The following is a 20,024-nucleotide window of genomic DNA, read 5'->3' on the forward strand; positions in this document are numbered from 1 at the left end:
ACTTCCGTTCCCTTAAAGGAAGGGGTTCACAGGTCGAACGCATGCACCAGAGTGGCAGCGCGTACGCCTGGAATTTCATTTTTTTTTTTTCCCCCAGGCTTTTTCGGGAGGGTGTCTCCAGCAGCTACGCTTGTAAAAAGCAGTCGCAAGGCCTGCTTTTAACAAGGTAAGTGGTGAATTAAATAAAATTAAAACATTTTTTCCACAGGTTTATTAGTTTTAAATACTTTAAAGAAAAGTAAGTTTATTTTTAGCCCCGTTAGAAACTGTAATTAATTGTTTCAAAAATTTAAATTATTGTTGAATAGTTATTTTATGTAATTTATAGTTATTTTTAAAATGTGATTTTTTTTAAAATTTATTTGAAGTTTTAGTGATGTTTTGGGGCTGAATTGTATTCATAGATTTGACAGCTCTTCCTATCAAATCTATGAATACAGATTCCCTGCTACCATTGGTTCCCCATGGCCCACGTGATCCCAGGGGACGCATCGAACTAACTGCGCCCCTGGGATACGCGAGCACTACACGCTGGCAGCTGGAGGAGGCCCAGGATCGGAATCCCACGCGGGCCCAAAACACAACAGCCGGCGCGCTAGGTGAGTGCAGGTCGGGGGCTTGTACCCGCGGGAAGCTCCCGACCCGAATTTCTGGGCCCATGAAGTTATCCACTTTGGTAGGGAAAATAGAAAAGCAGAATACTTTTTTTTTTTTTTTTTTTATAAATGGTGAGAGATTGGGAAATGTTGGTATTCAGAGGGACCTGGGTGTCTTTGTACGCGAATCACTAAAAGTTAACATGCAGGTACAGCAAGCAATTAGGAAAGCAAATGGTATGTTAGCCTTTATTACAAAAGGTTTGGAGCATAAGAGTAAAGATGTCTTACTGCAAATTATATAGGGCATTTGTGAGACCACACCTGGGGTATTGTGTACCGTCTTGGTTTCCTTACCTAAGGATAAACTTGCCATAGAGGGAGTGCAACAAAGGATCACCAGACTGAATCCTGGGATGGAGGGATTGTCCTACAAGGAAAGATTGAGGAGACTAGGCCTATATTCCTAGAATTTAGAAGAATGAGAGGTGATCTCATTGAAACGTATAAAATACTTATTGGGCTTGAGAGGGTAAATGCTGAGAGGATGTTTCCCCTGGCCGGGGAGTCTAGAACTAGGGGGTCACAGTTTCAGAATAAGGGGTTGGTCATTTAGGACTGAGATGAGGAGAAATTTCTTCACTCAAAGGGTTGTGAATCTTTGGAATCCTCTACCCCAGAGGGCTATGAACATAAGACGTAGGAGCAGGGGTAGGTCATTTGGCCCCTCAAGCCTGCTCTGCCATTCAATAAGATCATGGCTGATCCGATCTTGGCCTCAACTCCACTTCCCTGCCCGCTCCCCATAACCCTTGACTCCCTTATCATTCAAAAATCTGTCTATCTCCACCTTAAATATATTCAATGACCCAGCCTCCACAGCTCTATGGGGAAGAGAATTCCAAAGATTTACGACCCTCATAGAAGAAATTCCTCCTCATTTCTGTTTTAAATGGGTGCCCCCTTAGTCTGAAATTATACCCCCTAGTTCTAGATTCCCCCACGAGGGGGAACATCCTCTCTGCATCTACCCTGTCAAGCCCCTTCAGAATCTTATGGCCTAGAAATTCAGTTGGGCGCCGTTTGGGGCGCCAAGCTCGCCTGGGCGCCGGAATTACCGTTGCGAGCGGAGCCACTTGCGCCATCCCAATATTCAGTTTCTGCACCCCAAACGGAAGCGGGCCGCTGCTCGAGGCTCCCCGCGCCCCGCTTGGGGCGCTCACCCTGAATATCGCCGCGCTAAGGGCCACAGCGCCACACGCTGCGGCACGACACGCTGCGGTACTGCAGGCCTTCCTCCCACTGTTAAGGGGGAGGTGCCTGCAACAGCGCGATCCCCGCTCGCGAGTGCCGGCAAATGAGCCCGGCACCAAGGAGAAGTGCCGGGCTCTCGGGAAACAGCCGGCAATGCCACGGGGAGGGGGGGGGTTTAGGAGGCCAGGGACGGAGGCGCTGGCAGGCGGCCGCCGAAAAAGCGGCCGCCCCGCACCTCCACCTTAACTTGCGCCACTACCGCCACAGGTAGGCCTTGTGAACCGGTCGCGATTTGCGACCGGCGTTAAAGAGGCGGGCGCGACCAAATATGGTGATCGGGGCAGGGCGCTGCGCACACCGATTACGTCATCGGTGGTGGCGCAGCGCTACAGGCTAACGCCGCCATTAGCGCCCCGCTAAATATCGCGGGAGGTGTGGCCAGTGGCGCTAAAGCCACTGAGTGCCCTCTTTGGGCGCTAACTGGTGGCGCAGCCCACTGAATTTCTAGGCCTATATGTTTCAATAAGATCCCCTCTCCTTCTTCTAAACTCCAATGAGTGTAGGCCCAACCTGCTCAACCTTTCTTCATAAGACAACCCCTTCATCTCCGGAATTAACCTCGTGAAGCTTCTCTGAACTGCCTCCAATGCAAGTATATCCTTCCTTAAATAAGGAGACCAAAACTGTACGCAGTACTTCAGGTGTGATCTCAGCAACGTCCTGTACAGTTGTAACAGGACTTTCCTGCTTTTATACACCATTCCCTTTGTAATAAAGGCCAGCACTCCATTTGCCTTCCTAATTACTTGCTGTACCTGCATGCTAACTTTTTGTGATTCATGTACAAGGACCACCCAGATCCTATTCAAAAAAGGTGGTAGAGAGAAAACGGGGAACTACAGACCAGTAAGCCTGTGTGGGGGGGGAAATGCTAGAGTCCATTATAAAAGATGTAATAGCAGAGCACTTGGAAAACAGTGACAGGATCGGACAAAGTCAACATGGATTTACAAAAGGTAAATCGTGCTTGACTAATCTACTGGAATTTTTTGAGGATGTAACTGGTAAAATAGATAAGGGAGAACCAGTGGATGTGGTGTGTTTGGACTTTCAAAAGGCCTTCGATAAGGTCCCGCATAAGAGATTAGCGTGTAAAGTTAAGGCACATGGGATTGGGGGCAAGGTATTGACTTGGATAGAGAACTGGTTGGCAGACAGAAAGCAAAGAGTTGGAATAAACAGGTCTTTTTCCGAGTGGCAGGCAGTGACTAGTGGGGTACCACAGGGATCGGTCCTTGGACCCCAGCTATTCACAATATATATTAATGATCTAGACAAGGGAACTAGATGTAATATCTCCAAGTTTGCAGACGACGCAGAGCTGGGTGGGCGTGTGTGCTGTGAGGAAGATGCCAAGAAACTCCAGGATGATTTGGACAGGTTGGGTGATTAGGCAGAAGCATGGCAGATGCAATATAACGTGGATAAATGCGAGGTTATCCACTTTGGTGTCAAAAACAGGAAAGCAGATTATCTGAATGGCAATAGATTGGGAGAAGGGGAAGTGCAACGAAACCTGGGTGTCCTTGTGCACCAGTCGCTGAAGGTAAGCATGCAGGTGCAGCAGGCGGTTAAGAAGGCAAATGGTATGTTGGCCTTCGTAGCGAGAGGGTTTGAGTACAGGAAAAAGGATGTCTTGCCGTAGTTGTACAGGGCCTTGGTGAGACCACATCTTGAGTAGTGTGTGCAGTTTTGGTCGCCTTATCTGAGGAAGGATGTTCTTGCCATGGAAGGAGTTCAGCGAAGATTCACCAGACTGATACCTGGGATGGCAGGAATGACGTATGAGGAGAGATTGGGTCGATTGGGCTTATACTCGCTGGAGTTTAGAAGAATGAGGGGATCTCATTGAAACTTATAAAATTCTGACAGGACTGGACAGACTAGATGCAGGAAGGATGTTCCCGATGGTCGGGGAGTCCAGAACCAGGGGTCACAGTCTAAGGATAAGGGGTAAGCCATTTAGGACAGAAATGAGGAGGAATTTCTTCACCCAGAAAGTGGTGAACCTGTGGAATTCTCTACCACAGAAGGCAGTAGAGGCCAATCCATTAAATATATTCAAGAAGGAGTTGGATATATTTCTTAAGGCTAAAGGGATCAAGGGATATGGGGAGAAAGCAGGGACAGGGTACTGAATTTGGATGATCAGCCATGATCGCATTGAATGGCAGAGCAGGCTCGAGGGGTCGAATGGCCTACTCCTGCTCCTATCTTCTATGTTTCTATCCCTCTGTACCTCAGCATTTTGTAATCTCTCCCCATTTAAATAGTAATTTGCTTTTTTATTTTTCCTACCAAAGTGGATAACCTCACATTTTCTCACATTGAACTCCATCTGCCAGATTTTTGCCCACTCACTTAGCCTATCTTTATCCCTTTGGAGATTCTTTGCGTCCTCCACACAATTTGCTTTCCCACCTATCTTTGTATCAGCAGCAAATTTGGCTACATTACACTCAGTCCCTTCATCCAAGTCATTAATATAGATTGTAAATAGTTGAGGCCCCAGCACTGATCCCTGTGGCACCCCACTAGTTACAGTTTGCCAACCTGAAAATGACCCATTTATCCCGACTCTCTGTTTTCTGTTAGTTAGCCAATCCTCTATCCATGCTAATATATTACCTCCAACCCCGTGAGCTCTTATTTTGTGTAGTAAACTTTTATGTGGCACCTTATCAAATGCCTTCTGGAAATCCAAATGCACGACATATGGATGGTCAGTCATTGAGTATATTCAAGATAGAGATCAATAGATTTTTGGATATTAAGGGAAATCAAGAGATATGGGGATAGTGCAGGAAGGTGGAGTTGAGGTAGAAGATCAGCCATGATCTTACCGAATGGTGGAGCAGGCTCAATAGAGCTGAATGGCCTACTCCTGCTCCTATTTCTTATGTTCTTACCCTGAACAAAATGTAATTTTCTCTGGTATATATGATTTCTAATTTTGAATATTGGGAAAATTGGTGACATAGCGACCTTTAGCTCAGCAGAATTTGTTTTTGAAAACAGCTCCATAGGATACCACACCCACAAAGTGGTCATTCTTGATATGGGAGCATGAGAGTGAGTGATTACAGGTTGTTCAGCCTTGGAGAAGGAATCACGGGTTTGGCTAACATCCATACAAGTTTACTTCCAGCTAGATAGTGAGCAGGAGCACTATTCTTAGCCAATTGAAGAGCCTCCACCACTACTTATACCAAGAGTAGCACAGGCCAGGGATCAAACCTGGGAACCCAGGTCTATAAGCTCAGCACCACACAATGCAGCTTATTTATCTATCGAGTTTGCCATGGTCTTTCATTTGGTGCGCAAGAACCTGAAGTCTTGGAACATTTTATTACTTTCTGGACCACTGTTGTCACTAGGCTTTTTAGCTTATCGGCATCAACAGAAAATGACGTCACAATTAAGCCAATACAATTCTGTGGTATATATCAATGATTTAGACTTCAATGTAGGGGGCATGATTAAGAAGTTTGCAGATGATACAAAAATTGGCCGTGTGGTTGATAGTGAGGAAGAAAGCTGTAGACTGCAGGAAGATATCAATGGACTGGTCAGGTGGGCAGAAAAGTGGCAAATGGAATTCAATCCGGAGAAGTGTGAGGTAATGCATTTGGGGAGGGCAAACAAGGCAAGGAATACACAATAAATGGTAGGATGCTGAGAAGTGTAGAGAAACAGAGGGACCTTGGAATGCATGTCCACAGATCCCTGAAGGTAGCAAGACAGGTAGGTAAGGTGGTTAAGAAGGCATACAGGATACTTTCTTTTATTAGCTGAGGCATAGAATATAAGAGCAGGGAGGTTATGCTTGAACTGTATAAAACACTAGTTAAACCACAGCTAGAGTACTGTGTACAGTTCTGTTCACCACATTACAGGAAAGATGTGATTGCACTAGAGAGGGTACAGGGGAGATTTATGAGTATGTTGCCAGGACTGGAGAAATTTAGCTATAAAAGGAAAGATTGGATAGGCTGGAGTTGTTTTCTTTAGAACAGAGGAGGCTGATGGGAGACTTAACTGAGGTGTATAAAATTATGAGGGGCCTAGATCGAGTGGATAGCAAGGACCTATTTCCCTTAGCAAAGAGTTCAATAACCAGGGGGCATAGAATTAAAGTAATTGGTAGAAGGATTAGAGGGGAGTTGAGGAGACCTTCTTTCACAACAAAGGGCTGTGGGGGTCTGGAATGCACTGCCTGAAAGGGTGGTAGAGGCAGAAATCTTCATCGCATTTAAAAAGTACTTGGATATGCACTTGAAGTGCCGTAACCTACAAGGCTACAGACCAAGAGCTGGAAAGTGGGATTAGGCTGGATAGCTCTTTTTCGACCAGCAGAGACACAATGGGCCGAATGACCTCCTTCTGTGCTATAAATTTCTATGATTCTATGATTCTTGTGAAATATCCATCAGCTCAAATTGATCCTATCATAAGTAACACACATGTAACCCACAATACTTCATCCTCCCTCTAGGCTGGCATGGGAGGTTTCATACCTCATACTTTCCTTTCCATCAGATTTGGTGATCCATCTTGGATCAATCATGCCTCCAGTTCTGCTGCCTCTTCTGCTATGGCATCCAGCAACTTGATCACTCTAAGCCAACTTTATTTCTCCTTGTAATGTCTGCAAATCTACCATTAGAATTGCTAAAAGCAGTTTGATGTGGAAAAAAATTGTTGAATGCTACCATCCTGCTGCTCCATAGAAAGACATAGAAGTCACAACATGGAAACAGGCTATTTGTCCCATGTCAGCATTTACCCTCCATATGAGCAAACCATACTAAGCACAGTTACCCACCCTAGTCCCATATCTTTTATCCCTTTTTCTTCTACCTATCCAATCTAATTTTGAATGTTGACATAGTTTCTGCCTCAACCACTAAACCTGGAAGTGAATTCCACAGCTTCTTAACCCTGTGTAAAGAAGTTTCTCTTGCTCTTTCTTCTAAATCTCTTGCAGATAATCTTGTATCTATGGTCCCTCATTCTAGATCCCACAACCACTGGGAACAGTCTGCTTCTATCTACCTTGTTCTATCCTTTCATAATTTTAAACACTTCTATCTTTTCCCACGGTAATCACCGTTGTTGTAACAAAAAAAGCCCCAATTGTTCAAGTTTATCTTTGTATTTATATTTCCTCATACCAGGCCGCATCCTGGTGAAGCTGTTTTACCCTCTCTAAACCCACAATATTTTTCCTAATGAAGTTTCATATAGGCCCATCGTTACTTCTTGTCTTTTATTATCAATGCCTTTTGAGCTAAAACCTAGAATTCTATTAGCTTTTTTTACGGCCTCTTTAATGTCCTGTGAGCTTGTACCCCCAAATCCCTCTGCTCTTCCACAACACCAAGCCTACTTCTACTCAGAGTATAATTACTGCTTTTTTTTTTAACCAACATACGTCACCACACACTAACACTGAATTCATCTGCCACTTAATAGCCCATTTCCCCCTTTTATCAATATCCCTTTACAGCTTTCTTTGTTGGGCTTCTAAAGAATTAACTGTTCCTCCTATTTTGGTATAATTTGATATTTCGACACCATTCCCTCTAGGTCTATATCTAATGCATTGATATACAGTGAACTGAAGTGGCCCCAAAACTAAAACCTGTAGGACACCACTGCCCACTTCCAACAACTCGAGAAAAAAAACCTCCTACTTTCTGTTTTTTCACTTCTAACTAATTTTAATCCTGTTTTCTACACTCTCCCTAATTCCACATCCCTTAATATTCCCTGGTAAAGTCCCAGGTGTGGTACATTGTCAAAAGGTTTATTAAGTCCATGTAAACTACATCCACAGCATTTCCCTCATTCACTATGTATGTTATTTCCTCAAAGAATTATAAGAGGCATGATCATCCCTTTTGAAATCCATGCTGGATACTTCCAACTATTTTCTCTTTATCTAGGTATGTAATAATCTCAGCCTTTAAGATTCTAAAATTTTCCCTACCACAGATGTTAAGCTAACTGCCCTGTAATTACCCAGATTAGCTTGGCCTCTTTTTAAAAAAATGGGTACTTCATTGGCCTAGACCTCTAACTCATATTCACATTCAATAGAACTCTATTATAATTACTAGGGTTTTGACAATTTCCTCCCTTATAATGCTAGGATGTGTGCCATCTGGCCCTGTTGTTTTGTCTTCCTCGAGGCTAACTAACTTATTTTAAAAAATTCTTTCATTCATCATAATATTGCTCATCTCACTCTCAACCATTTCAGGATTCACCTCCTCTCAGATATCCTTCTCTTTCGTAAAGACCAGTGTAAAGTACTTATTAAATACCTCTTCCATTTTTTGATCATCTACAAATTGACAATCGTCTCCTATCAGGGGTCCCACCTGGCTTTGAACAATTCAGTAGCCCGTACTTCTGGTCTATTAACAAAGCTGCCCCCCGCAACGTTTGTGAATCCTCCTTACCAGTTCTTTTCCATCCTAGGTGTACAGTTGTTAACGCTCCTTAAAAAAAAATTGATCTTTTGGCTCTCTATTCCCCCCCCCCACCCCAACTCAAATCTCAATGATGCTGGTAAACAATAATCCCTCCCATACCACTCGATTTTATGTCACTATTACAAGCAACATCATGCTGAAATGTTACCTGGGATGATCATCTGTGGTGATGTAAATGGCATCCTTATCTGCTGTGGAGGAGTCAAAAGATATGAAGTTTGCATTCTGTAGTGGAAGAAGCTCCAATCCAATCAATTCTCCAAAGTTGTGATCAGTCAGCACGTACTCCAGTAGATGAAGCTTTTCCTCTGCACTGCCTCGATGTCTGAATTTCCTAATCACCTGCCGCACCAGAGAAGGGCAGACTTTCTTTAAATTCTTTGCATCAGAGCTGTAGGCCTGCACAGCATTAGAGACATTTGCAGGCACTCGGGCTATCTGTACTCCTGCCTTATTGAGGAAGTTGAGCACAGTCTCTGTACAGTCTTTGCTATCGTCCATTTCACAGAAATAAACCAAGTCAACTTTCACCCAACGGTTACTCATTGAATAGATTACAGGATGCTGAATCAGCTCCGTAAAGAGAGGCTCTAAAATTGGTTTCCAGTGTACTCGGATCTTGCTGACATCAGGCCATACTTTGTGAATTGCCTCAGGAGTTAATGGAGAATCCTGGTCTTTTTCAGCCTGTGTTCGTTTCACAGCTTCTAGAACCAGGGTGGCATAGGTTTTTGGAACTACATTATTAACAAGGAGCTCATTCCATAGAGCAGCTGGATCTCTCCACTGGTCCACTTCTCTCCACTTAATACTCCTTCTGTTATCTGTTAATCCAAAGAAGCCGCTGATGTGCACTGGTAGGCCAGTCTTGCTTTCTTCACCAGGGGGTAAAGGAAGAAAGCAGAATGCTCGCCCTATGAACTCAGACACCGCTCCTTTCACCTCCTCACTACCAAGGAGAGGCATGGCAATGCCAATATTAGGAATGTACTTCAAGTCTTCAGCCAAACAGTCTAGTTCATTGCACATCCCTCGGCCTCCCACACTGTTGCAAACCAGCCAAGACATTTCTTCTGTTGTTTTTGAAGTTACATCTTCAGTCACTATGTTTACATGGTAGGTCACACATGTCAAATTGTTGCTTGGAATATTATTGCAGTAGCGATCTGCAGCAGTCCTTAGGATCTTTAAGGAGTTTGGCCGCTCATGTTTCAGCTCTTTACCCTCAGAGGCAATCACTCTGAAGAGCATTCTCTCCGTGCCATTGGATTCCCTGCTGTACAAAGTCACACTCTGCACATTTTTCAGGAAAAGTAGAAGGGAACTGGCATCTGCTTTGAATGACTCAAACAACTCAAGAACTTTATCTTTATTGTACACATTGTTGCTCACATAGGATGGTTTCTTACGGAGAGGGAACCTGAAAATGGTGCCAGGAAAGAAGCCATCTTTAAAGGTTTCTTTGGTGCTATCAAAAATTCCAACATATGGTGCAAATTGGTCTGGGTGCTCACTAATTTCTTCTTGATCGGTTGTTAGATTCCAACTTTGACCTGATTCATGGGATCCAAAGAGTGATTGATGGGGATCCAATATTCCAATTTGAGTACCACTAAATATGCACGGTACATCTGTGGGAAAAAATTATACTCTTCAATGTATCTTAACGAATCTATACAGAACAATAAATTTACATATATAAACTATTGAGGCAACCACCACCATACAAATGCTTTATACCGTTTCTCTGGTCACCAGCACAAGTTCAACCCCCACCCACAGTGAGGGATATCACTGAGCAGCATAGGATTCCCCTGTTTACCTATTGCAATGGACGAGGAGAAAAAAAACTTTCATTTCTGGGCCATTTATAGCCCTCGATCCATCCCCCAGCAGGTTTGGCCTGGCAGGGAAGCCACCAGTGCTCTCCTGCTCAGGCCTTGGTTTAAAATAGCAGATCAGGTCCCGATTACATCATCGGAGTCCGATCTGCAAATTTAACGAGGACCCCGGCAACTTGGAGCACGTGTCCTTGTCGGCTGGAATTTAAAATGGCAGGAAAGAAGTGGATAAGTTCTCCCACTCCATTTTTACTAAACCCCGTCTGTTTTCCGCCAGGCGGGAGAAGTTAAAATCGAGGCCTTTCATCTTGAATTAAAGTGTCACCCTTTGCAGCATTTCATCACAACATCTCCCTAGCTTTCCTGGCAACTCCAATCATTCCATGCATAAACATTTGCCTTTATAGTCCCCACCAACAAGAGTAACACTTTATTCCAACTAGACTTTGTGAAAACTCATAATATCATGGATTTAAACAGACAAATCAAAGTAGGACATCATTTTAATTTTACTGTAAGTGTGACCAACTATTTCTTATCACCATGTTTCCCGTGGACGCTTTGATTCATTCTCTGAATTCGTATCCTGATGCTTCTAGGTGCCACCTGAGGGCCAATGTCATGAGAGGTGGTTGGCTGCCAAACAAATACAAGAGTCTCTTGGGACTGAGGTGACTTTCATCCCATGAGAGCGGAGGCTTGAAATGGATCCGCTGTGTACTGCCTCTCTTCTGCGATTGCCTGGCAGGCTACTGAAGGGCTAATCCAGAGGCCTGGCATGCACTGTCAACCCAAGAAACAGCAGCCTCATGTCGGATGACTCTAGCTACAACACTGATACTGGCCACACAAAATCTGATCACAGTCAGTTTATTTGAACTCATACTTGAATTTTGCCATCTGAGTTGGGGTTTTTTTTTTTTTTAAATCGGAGTGAAATTTTGCAAGAAGGTTGACTCAGTGATAGAAATGAGGTTAGTCAACTGATATTATCGACTGTAAAACCGGATACTGAGAAATCATTTTCAAGACAACTACTAAGATAAGGGCAGGCTTTGTTGCAGCTTTCAGTATTGCAGCCATTGTCATGGAAGAATGTGCGCACGAGAAAGGTGGTTTGGTAAAGATTAGCTTAGGCCTGAGGGAAAGCTGAAAAAGAAGTGGCAAAAGAAGAGGAAATTACTCAGGGAGACAGAGAGCAAGGCAGATGACTGGACAAAATGAAAGTGGTCTGGAGAAGGTAGCCCTTAAACTTAGTTAAGGCAACTTAGTCAAAGAGAAATGAAAACAAAAAATGCTGGAGATACTCAGCAGGTCAGGCAGCATCTGTGAAGAGAGAAACAGAATTAACGTTTCAGGTCGATGACCTTTCGTCAGAACTGGAAAAAAGCAGGGAATGGAACAGATTTTTAAGCAAGTTTGGGGCTGGGAAATGGGGGAGAGGATGAAAGAACAAAAGGGAAGGTCTGTGATAGGATGGAAGGCAGGAGAAGGTAAGAGACATTGGCCTAGAAATTCAGTTGGTTGCGCCAGCCGTTAGCGCCTTAGGAGGAGTAGATGTCGGGCGCTAGGCGGCTAGCGCCCGGGCGCAGCGCGATCTGCGCCTCGCCCCAACTTCACTAGAGATTTAGCAGCAGCGCAAAGTCTTTGCGCGCGCTCAGCTGCGCGCGCAGATCATGACGTCATTTCCTCGTGCAACGCCCTTTGTGCGCCCCCCAACCGGAACTTCAGTCGCGCTGCCCCATTGTGCGCCTGGCGCCCCTAGCGACTGTTAGTGGAACGGTGCTCAGCCGATGCGGGGCGCGGGGGGCGCAAATTAAAGGGCACTCTTCCTGCACTATAAAAGGCTGCCATTTCGCAGCACTCCTTCTTGTGAAACGGATCTTTGGAGAGAGACCAAGGTAGAGAGCTTTCTGCTTTGGCCCAACACTCGGACAGGTACTTGTGGCTTCAGGCCACAGCTTTCCACTAGTCTTTGCCTTCATTGACATCTCATTGTTTGCCAGCATATTATGGGGGCTGCAATGGGTGTCAATGCTGGCTTTCTCAATTACATCTAAAGGGCTCACAGACGCCGTGAGAGAGTGGCAGCCCTGGCTAGACGGAGAGGCGGCAACAGGCGTCGGGAAAGGAGGCCTTATCCACCCAGGGTATACCGCCAGCAGTTCTCCTATCTCAACATGTCTGACGAGCAGTGTGTTCGGAGGCTGCGATTCAGAAGGGACGTGGTCACAGAGATCTGCCAGCTGCTTGGCAGTGATCTGCAGCCACAGCTGAAGAGCAGGACGTCTCTGTCGGTGGAAGTGAAGGTGACTCTCAACTTCTATGCCACCGGCTCCTTCCAATCCGCTACTGGGGACATTGCCAACATCTCCCAGTTTGCCGTGCATTGCTGCATCCGCCAGGTGACCAATGCCCTTTTCAAAAGGAGACGTCAGTTCATCTCCTTCTCCATGGCCCTTGCCAACAGCAACAGCGTGCAATGGGCTTTGCAGCATTCGTGGGCTTCCCCATGGTGCAGGGCGCCATTGACTGCACGCATGTGGCTTTGCGGGCACCTCTGGAGAATGCCGAGGATTACCGCAACCGGAAGGGCTACCATTCGCTCAACGTCCAGCTGGTGTGTGACCACAGGCAGCTCATCCTAGCTGTCAATGCCCGCTTTCCAGGCAGCAGCCACGATGCCTTCATCCTGCGACAGGCTTCTGTGGCAGACATGTTCCAGGCACAGCCTCACCCACGAGGATGGCTTATCGGGGACAAAGGCTATCCTTTGTGTACCTGGCTGATGACCCCGCGCCGTGCGCCCAGCACCCCTGCTGAAGAGGGATACAACGAGAGCCATCAAGCGACCAGGAACATCATCGAACAAACAATCGGCGTCCTGAAGCAACGGTTCCGCTGTCTCGATCGTTCCGGTGGAGCCCTACAGTATTCGCCGGAGCGAGTCTCCCATTTCGTGGTCGTTTGCTGCATGCTGCACAACCTGGCTATCCGCAGGACTCAGGCACTGCCACCAGAGATTGGAGGACCACCTCAGGAGGAGGAGGAGGAGGAGGACCAGCACAGGAGGGAGGCACAAAGTGCAAGGGCCGCCCGTCGCCGGCTTATTGAACGTCGGTTCTAGGCCCCCTCTCAGGGAATGGCTTGTGCCAATGTCAGCAGATGAATGTAGCCGCTCCACAAGCCCTCAGCCGAGCAGGGCAACCAGGACTTAACCTAAAAACCATGCACACTGCAATTTAACAACAATAATTTATTGAAAACCTCTGCCCTTCCCACATTACATGCTCATGTGGAGAAGCCCCCTCCAAAAACACAAAACTACCAGTCTCGGCCTTACAAAAAGAAAGACACCAGTCTCGGCCTTACACAAAAACAACTGCACCAGTCTCGGCCTTACAACAAGCACCAGGCATTTGTGCATACCTCTACTTTTTGCCCTGCGAGGCCGATGCCTTGCGCATCCTTGCCTGGCCCCTGCCCGCCCTGCTGTTCCTCCTCAATGGGAGCCCAGTGGCTGCAGCAAGGCTGGGGGAAGGCTGCTGAGAGGCAGATGGCGAGACGGCAGATGCCCTTGGGGGTCGGCCTGCACCAGCTCTGGCCTTGGAGTGGCCGGCTGCTGACTGCTCCAACTCTGGCTGGGCGGCAGCAGTCTGTCCAGCAGCTCGTGGCAGCTGCAATGACGGAGTGGCAGTGTCGGCTGCAGGAATGGTGGCAACCTTGCAGATCGCAGGTGCTCGCTGGTCGCCTGAGACATTGGCACTCGCACGGGCCAGCACTGCAGCATGCGCAGCAAACAGCTGAAGAACAGACTGCTGGGCTGCTGCTGCGCGGCGAGTGCCCTGGCGATGCCTGGCTGATCCAGCGAGGGTGGCAGCAGTTAGTGCCCATGTGGCCCTGGTCTGTGTCCGCATGACACCAGCCAGTGAATGGACGGCACGACTGAGCACTTGGCTAGAAGCCGACTGTGCTGCCGCGAAGTCCTGCAGACTCCTGGCCTGTGCTGCACTGAATTGTTGCAGACTCCTGGCCTGTGCTGCTCCGAATTGCTGCACACTCCTTGACAGAGACTCTATGGAATCAGGCATCCTTGCCACTGCAGCCATGAGCTCAGTGTGCCTGCGCTCAGCCTGGACGGCCATTTCCTCTAGGAGGCGCACCTCCTCTGTGCTGACCGTCGCAGGACTGGAGGCCGCACTCACCCTCTGGGGAGAAGTCCGCCGAGCTTCCCCACCCCTCCCGCGTTGCTGCAGGCCACTGGGCCCCGGAGCTTCACTCTCCTCCGACCCTTCCCCCCGGCTCCCCTCCAGGGAAGACGTGTCCCCTACATCGCCATGGGCTGGCGCGGCTGAGGGTGGCACTGATGGGCCGGCATCCTCTTCCTCCTCCTCATCTTCCGAAGGGCTGACAGTGGCAGCTTGAGGGCCCGCCTCCTCACCTGGCGATTCACCATCTGAAAGCAGGAAGGCACAAGAGTAGCTTTAGAGTGAGGACAGGGCGGCAGCGAGGGAGGCATGAGTGCTGCCATTCACTGCATTGGTCGGACAGTGGCAAAGGATGCTGATCTGAGGCGCAAGTGGAACGAGAGAGGTCAAAAAGGTGATGCCCTTACCATTGGTGCCCAGAACAGGGTCGGCATCTCCACTGGCGACGGGGCCAATCAGCCGGCCTGCCATAATGCACTCCACACGCTGGTCGAGGTCGGAGAGCTCTTTGAGGTCAGGACGGCCTCCCCCGGTCTCAGTTCAGTTGCGCCGATTGTGCGCCACCTTGGCCTGCAAGAGAAAGGACGGTCTCCAAGTACGGTGTGAAGCCCTGATCTTGTCTGCACTGCCTCCCATGGTCGAATAGCTTGTACAGTGTGTAAAGTGCTGAATGTGCAAGTGATTTGCATGCCAGTCCCATAGCTGCTGGATGAGGGCTGGCCATTAGGGCTTTCAGGTCCCTTTGCCCATAAAGTGAGGTGCACATGCAGGGATGAGGACACTGGAAAGGGTACTCACCCTGACAACCCGAGTGAGGTCGTTGAACTTCTTCCGGCATTACACAGGAGTCCTGGCAACCACGCTGTTGGAAGACACCCTGTTGGAGACCTCCCTCCAGGCTTTCCGGTAAGCGCTGGGCAGCGGCCTCTTGCCACCTTCTGGGAACAGAACATGGCGCCTGCGCTCCACTCCGCCAACCAGCAGCCTCAGGTCACCGTCGCTGAAGCGCTGCGCTCTCTCCCTGGCCTTCTCCATTGCCCTGGGCGTTGTGCAGGTGAAGCTGAAGTGGTCAGGCCTAGGTTGAGGGCTGCAGTGTGCAGGGCGTGGCAGGCAAACAATTCGACCCTTGCATGGGAAGATGCCGGGGGAAGGGGTGTTGCGGGTGATAGAGGAGTGGACTAAGGTGTCGCGGAGGGAGCGGTCCCTACGGAATGCTGCAACAGGTGAGGGGAAGATGCGTTTGGTGGTGGGATCACGCTGGAGGTGGCGGAAATGGCGGAGGATGATCTGTTGAATGTGGAGACTGGTGGGGTGAAAGGTGAGGACAAGGGGAACTCTATCGTGGTTTAATGTTGAACAACTTCTCCTTTGACTCCACTCACTTCCTCCAAATCAAAGGTGTTGCCATGGGAAACCACACGGGTCCTAGCTATGCCTGCCTTTTCATGGGATATGTGGAAGACACTTGTTCCAGTCCTACTCGGGTCCCCTCCCTCACCTCTTTTTCCGGTACATTGATGACTGTATCGGTGCCGTTTCCTGCTCTCGCCCTGAACTAGATAATTTCATTCACTTTGCTTCCAATTTCCACCCTTCCCTCACCTTCACATGGTCCATCTCCGACACTTCCCTTCCCTTCCCTTCCCTTTCTCGACTTCTCCGTCTCCATCTTTGGGGATAGGTTATTGACCAACATTCACAACAAGCCCACTGACTCCCACAGCTACCTGGGCTACACTTCCTCCCACCCCGCTTCCTGTAAGGACTCTATTCTATTCTTCCAGTTTCTCTGTCTCCGCCGCATCTGCTCTGACGATGCCATCTTCCACACCAGTGCTTCGGACATGTCTTACTTATCCTCAACTGAGGATTCCCTTCCACAGTGGTTGACATGGCCCTTGACTGTGTCCGTTCTATCTCCCACACGTCTGCCTCACCCCTGCTCCTCCATCCCAGAACCACGTTAGAGTTCCCCTTGTCCTCACCTGTCACCCCACCAGCCTCCACATTCAACAGATCATCCGCCGCCATTTCCGCCACCTCCAGCGTGATTTCACCACCAAACGCATCTTCCCCTCACCTCTCCTTTCAGCATTCCGTAGGGACCACTCCCTCTGCGACACCCTGGTCCATTCCTCCCCTTCGCCCAGCACCTTCCTGTGCAAGCGCAGGAGATGCAACACATGCCGTTACTGTCCAGGGCCCCAAACACCCCTTCCAGGTGAAACAGCAATTTACTTGTACTTCTTGCAATTTAGTATACTGTATTCGCTGCTCACTATGTAGTCTCCTCTACATTTGGGTGACTGCTTTGCGGAACACCTCCGTTCAGTCCGTAAGGGGGACCCCGAGCTTCCGGTCGCCTGTCACTTTAATTCACCGCTCCATTCCCACTCAGACCTCACCGTCCTCGGCCTCTTGCATTGTTCTACGGAAGCTTAGCGTAAGCTCGAGGAACAGCACCTCCTCTTTCGATTAGGCACTTTACAGCCTTCTGGACTCAACATAGAGTTCAACAATTTCAGATCATAACCTCGGCCTCTATCATATATATTTTTTTCCCACACTTCTGTTCTTCTCTCCCACGTGGCAGCTGTCTTTCATTCTGCCAGCGCAATTTACACTTCATCTGGAGCCATCCTTTGTTTCTTAACCTGTTGCATTACCATCTCCTTTTGCCTTGAATATCTCTTAATGTCTCTTAACTTCTCCTACCTTCTATCCTATCACAGACCTTCCCTTTTGTTCTTTCATCCCCTCCCCCATTTCCCAGCCCCAAACTTGCTTAAATATCTGTTCCATTTCTTGCTTTTTTCCAGTTCTGGCGAAAGGTCATTGACCTGAAACGTTAACTTTGTTTCTCTCTTCGCAGATGCTGCCTGACCTGCTGAGTATCTCTAGCATTTTCTGTTTTTATTTCAGATTTCCAGCATCTGCAGTATTTTCTTTTTGTATTAGTCAAATAGAAGCCTGAATGAGGCAAGTACAATATGAAAGGATGGCTGCTGGGTGAAAGTCATGGCCATGTAAAGTTAGCAGGGAGCAAGAGCCTACAGACAGATCAAAATTGTCAGCAAAAATAGGTCAATGATATTGTTCGTTAAAAGGAATCTTGGTGCCTGTTATGCAGACAGGCACATTCATAACCTGCTTAGAAAATTTCTCCCCCAAAAAGGTTGTGGATGCTTAATCAATTGAAATTTTAAAGACTGAGACGGATAGATTTTTGTTCGCTAAGGCTATCAAGGCATTTGGAGAAAAGTCAAGTAAATGAAATTGAGGAACGAATCTACCATGATATAATAGAATGGGGGAGCAGTCTAGAAGGGCTAAAGTACCTACTTCTGTTCCTACATTCCTAGTTCAGGAGTATGTATTTAGGGTGGGAGGGGTTAAGGCTGAGGTGTGACTCAAAGCCATATCTCAGCAGAGCTTCAATAAATTTACACAAAATGCATTTGAAGAAAGCAAAAACTTAGCACGTAAAGTACGTCTAAAGAAATCATCTCACACATCTGACTGAGGTTTTAAAGCCAGTTATATGAATCTATAAGCAGGTTAAAGAGTTTGAAAGTACAGAAGCAATTCTACAAATTAAGCTTTCAGGGCTTTGAAATCAGCTCCCAATGGTACTGGAGTACTCTGGGGCCTAGAAATTCAGTGGCCTGCGCCACCAGTTTGCGCCCAAAGAGGGCTTTTGCGCCACTGTGCAAACCTACCGCGATATTTAGCGGGGCGCTAATGGCGGCGTTAGCCAGTAGCGCTGCGCCGCCACCGATGACGTCATCGGTGTGCGCAGCGCCCTGCTATCGCCCCGCTGGCCATATTTGGTCACTGCCGCCTCCCCCGCGCCGGCCGCAAACAGCGACCTGTACACGGGGCCTACCTGTGCCGGTAGTGGGGCGAGTTAAGGTGGAGGTGCGGCCGGCCGCTTTTTCGGCGGCCGCCTTTCCGCACCTCCGTCCCCGGCCTCCTACACCCCCCCCCCGGCGGCATTGCCGGCTGTTTCCAGAGAGCCCGGCACTTCTCCTTGGTGCCGGGCTCATTTGCCGGCACTCGCGAGCGGGGATCGCGCTGTTGCAGGCACCTCCCCCTTAAGAGTGAGAGGAAGGCCTGCAGTACCGCAGGCTGCCGTGCCGCAGCGGGTGGCGCTGCGGCACTTTGCACGCCGATATTCAGTTTCAGCGCCCCAAGCGGGGCGCCGAAACCCTTGTTTAGCGGCCGGCTTCCACTTGGGGCGCTGAAACTGAATATCCCGCTGGCGCAAGTGGCTCCACGCGCAGCGGTAATTCCGGCGCCCAGGCGAGCTGGGCGCCCCAAACTGAATTTCTAGGCCTGGGTCTCTAGCCCCTAAAACTCCACTTGAAAAATCTCAAATTCAGAATCAATTTTAGTTACACATCATACATCTGTATCAGATGCCGAGCTGTGGATTCTAACCCATGCCAGCCTGATGGATGGTAAAAATAGTGCATCTAATTCCACTGTTAAAAAAAATAATAGAAACACCTTTACAGAACGGGTTAATAAATGCAAAAGTTTATGATTCAAACAAATTAGCGTGTTCTTATTTTAAATATAATTAGTTGCTCTCTTGTGGTTCTGCTCACAGCTATTTTATAATGACAGGAACATTATACCATACAATGTACAATGTATTATTCTGTTAAGGTGCCATTGTGTTTAACTTAGCTTGCCTCTTTAAGGCCACAAATTCTAATTGTTGTAAACAGGCACCTCCCCGGGCCTACGGTGAGGAACGTTCACAGATTGGCAAGTGCTTGTAAATTTTCAGCTCCAGGTTGGAAGAAACCAGCATAAAATAACTGCCTTCCTTTGTCTTTATTGATAATTTTGACACTCTGAAGTGGCAAGCTAGATGCATAACTTCCACGCAAAAATGAAACAAAAGAAAATCCCAAATGAATTCCAACTTAGCTTTGCACCAAAGGAGCTGGAAACTAAATAAAAGCACCGTTCAAAGCAGGTACAGTGCTAAACACAAACACAATTCACTTACCTGTTACATGATAGACAGAATTGAAACCAATTCCAAACCGTCCAACTTTCAGAGGATCATCTCTTTTCCTGCTTCTGGCTATTTCCTGAATTCCGTGCCAATCCTCAGGGGTGAATACCGCATTGTTGTAGGAGTACAAGGCTGGTCCTGAAGAAATAAAGGATGCTTTATTTCATCAAAATTCATCCAGGCATTCCACTGTCTTTGAAGGGCAAATTGTGCATACTCAATATGCAGCTTACAACAAAAAGGTACATTACTATCTGCTCCTGCTGAAGTTAATATAGCTGGAGCGGATACTGTTTTGGCTATGAATCACACCAACTTGTGGTTTCTCTATTTCAAGGACTCACTAATCACCTGTCTTGGGCACATTTGACACAGATCTCTGTCTTGTGCCTGGTGATCACAGACCCATTAACCAAGGGAACAGATCTTGCATTTCACACTATAAATACCCACTAAAAAAAATCATTTTAATAGAGTGTGTTTGGAATACAATTTCTCAGCAGGTTTGTTTCCTTCATTGAGAAAAAATGGATTGC

The 20,024-nt window shown here is 47.6% G+C and overlaps 1 protein-coding gene across 2 annotated transcripts in view; it reads right to left on the reverse strand.

The window, feature by feature from the left end:
* sacs (sacsin molecular chaperone) overlaps nt 1-20,024 on the reverse strand; it is a 159,717-nt gene that overhangs the window by 81,035 nt on the left and 58,658 nt on the right. For both annotated transcript variants that reach the window (XM_085999194.1, XM_085999195.1), the window contains exons 7-8: nt 19,480-19,626; nt 8,559-10,041 (exon numbers count right to left, since the gene is read on the reverse strand). In XM_085999194.1, coding sequence (XP_085855320.1) covers nt 8,559-10,041; nt 19,480-19,626 — 1,630 coding nt within the window. The remainder of the gene's footprint in view (nt 1-8,558; nt 10,042-19,479; nt 19,627-20,024) is intronic.

The sequence above is a fragment of the Somniosus microcephalus genome, chromosome 10 (assembly GCF_052327205.1).
Source record: "Somniosus microcephalus isolate GS21.2 chromosome 10, FLI_Smic_1.0, whole genome shotgun sequence".
NCBI lineage: Eukaryota > Metazoa > Chordata > Chondrichthyes > Squaliformes > Somniosidae > Somniosus > Somniosus microcephalus.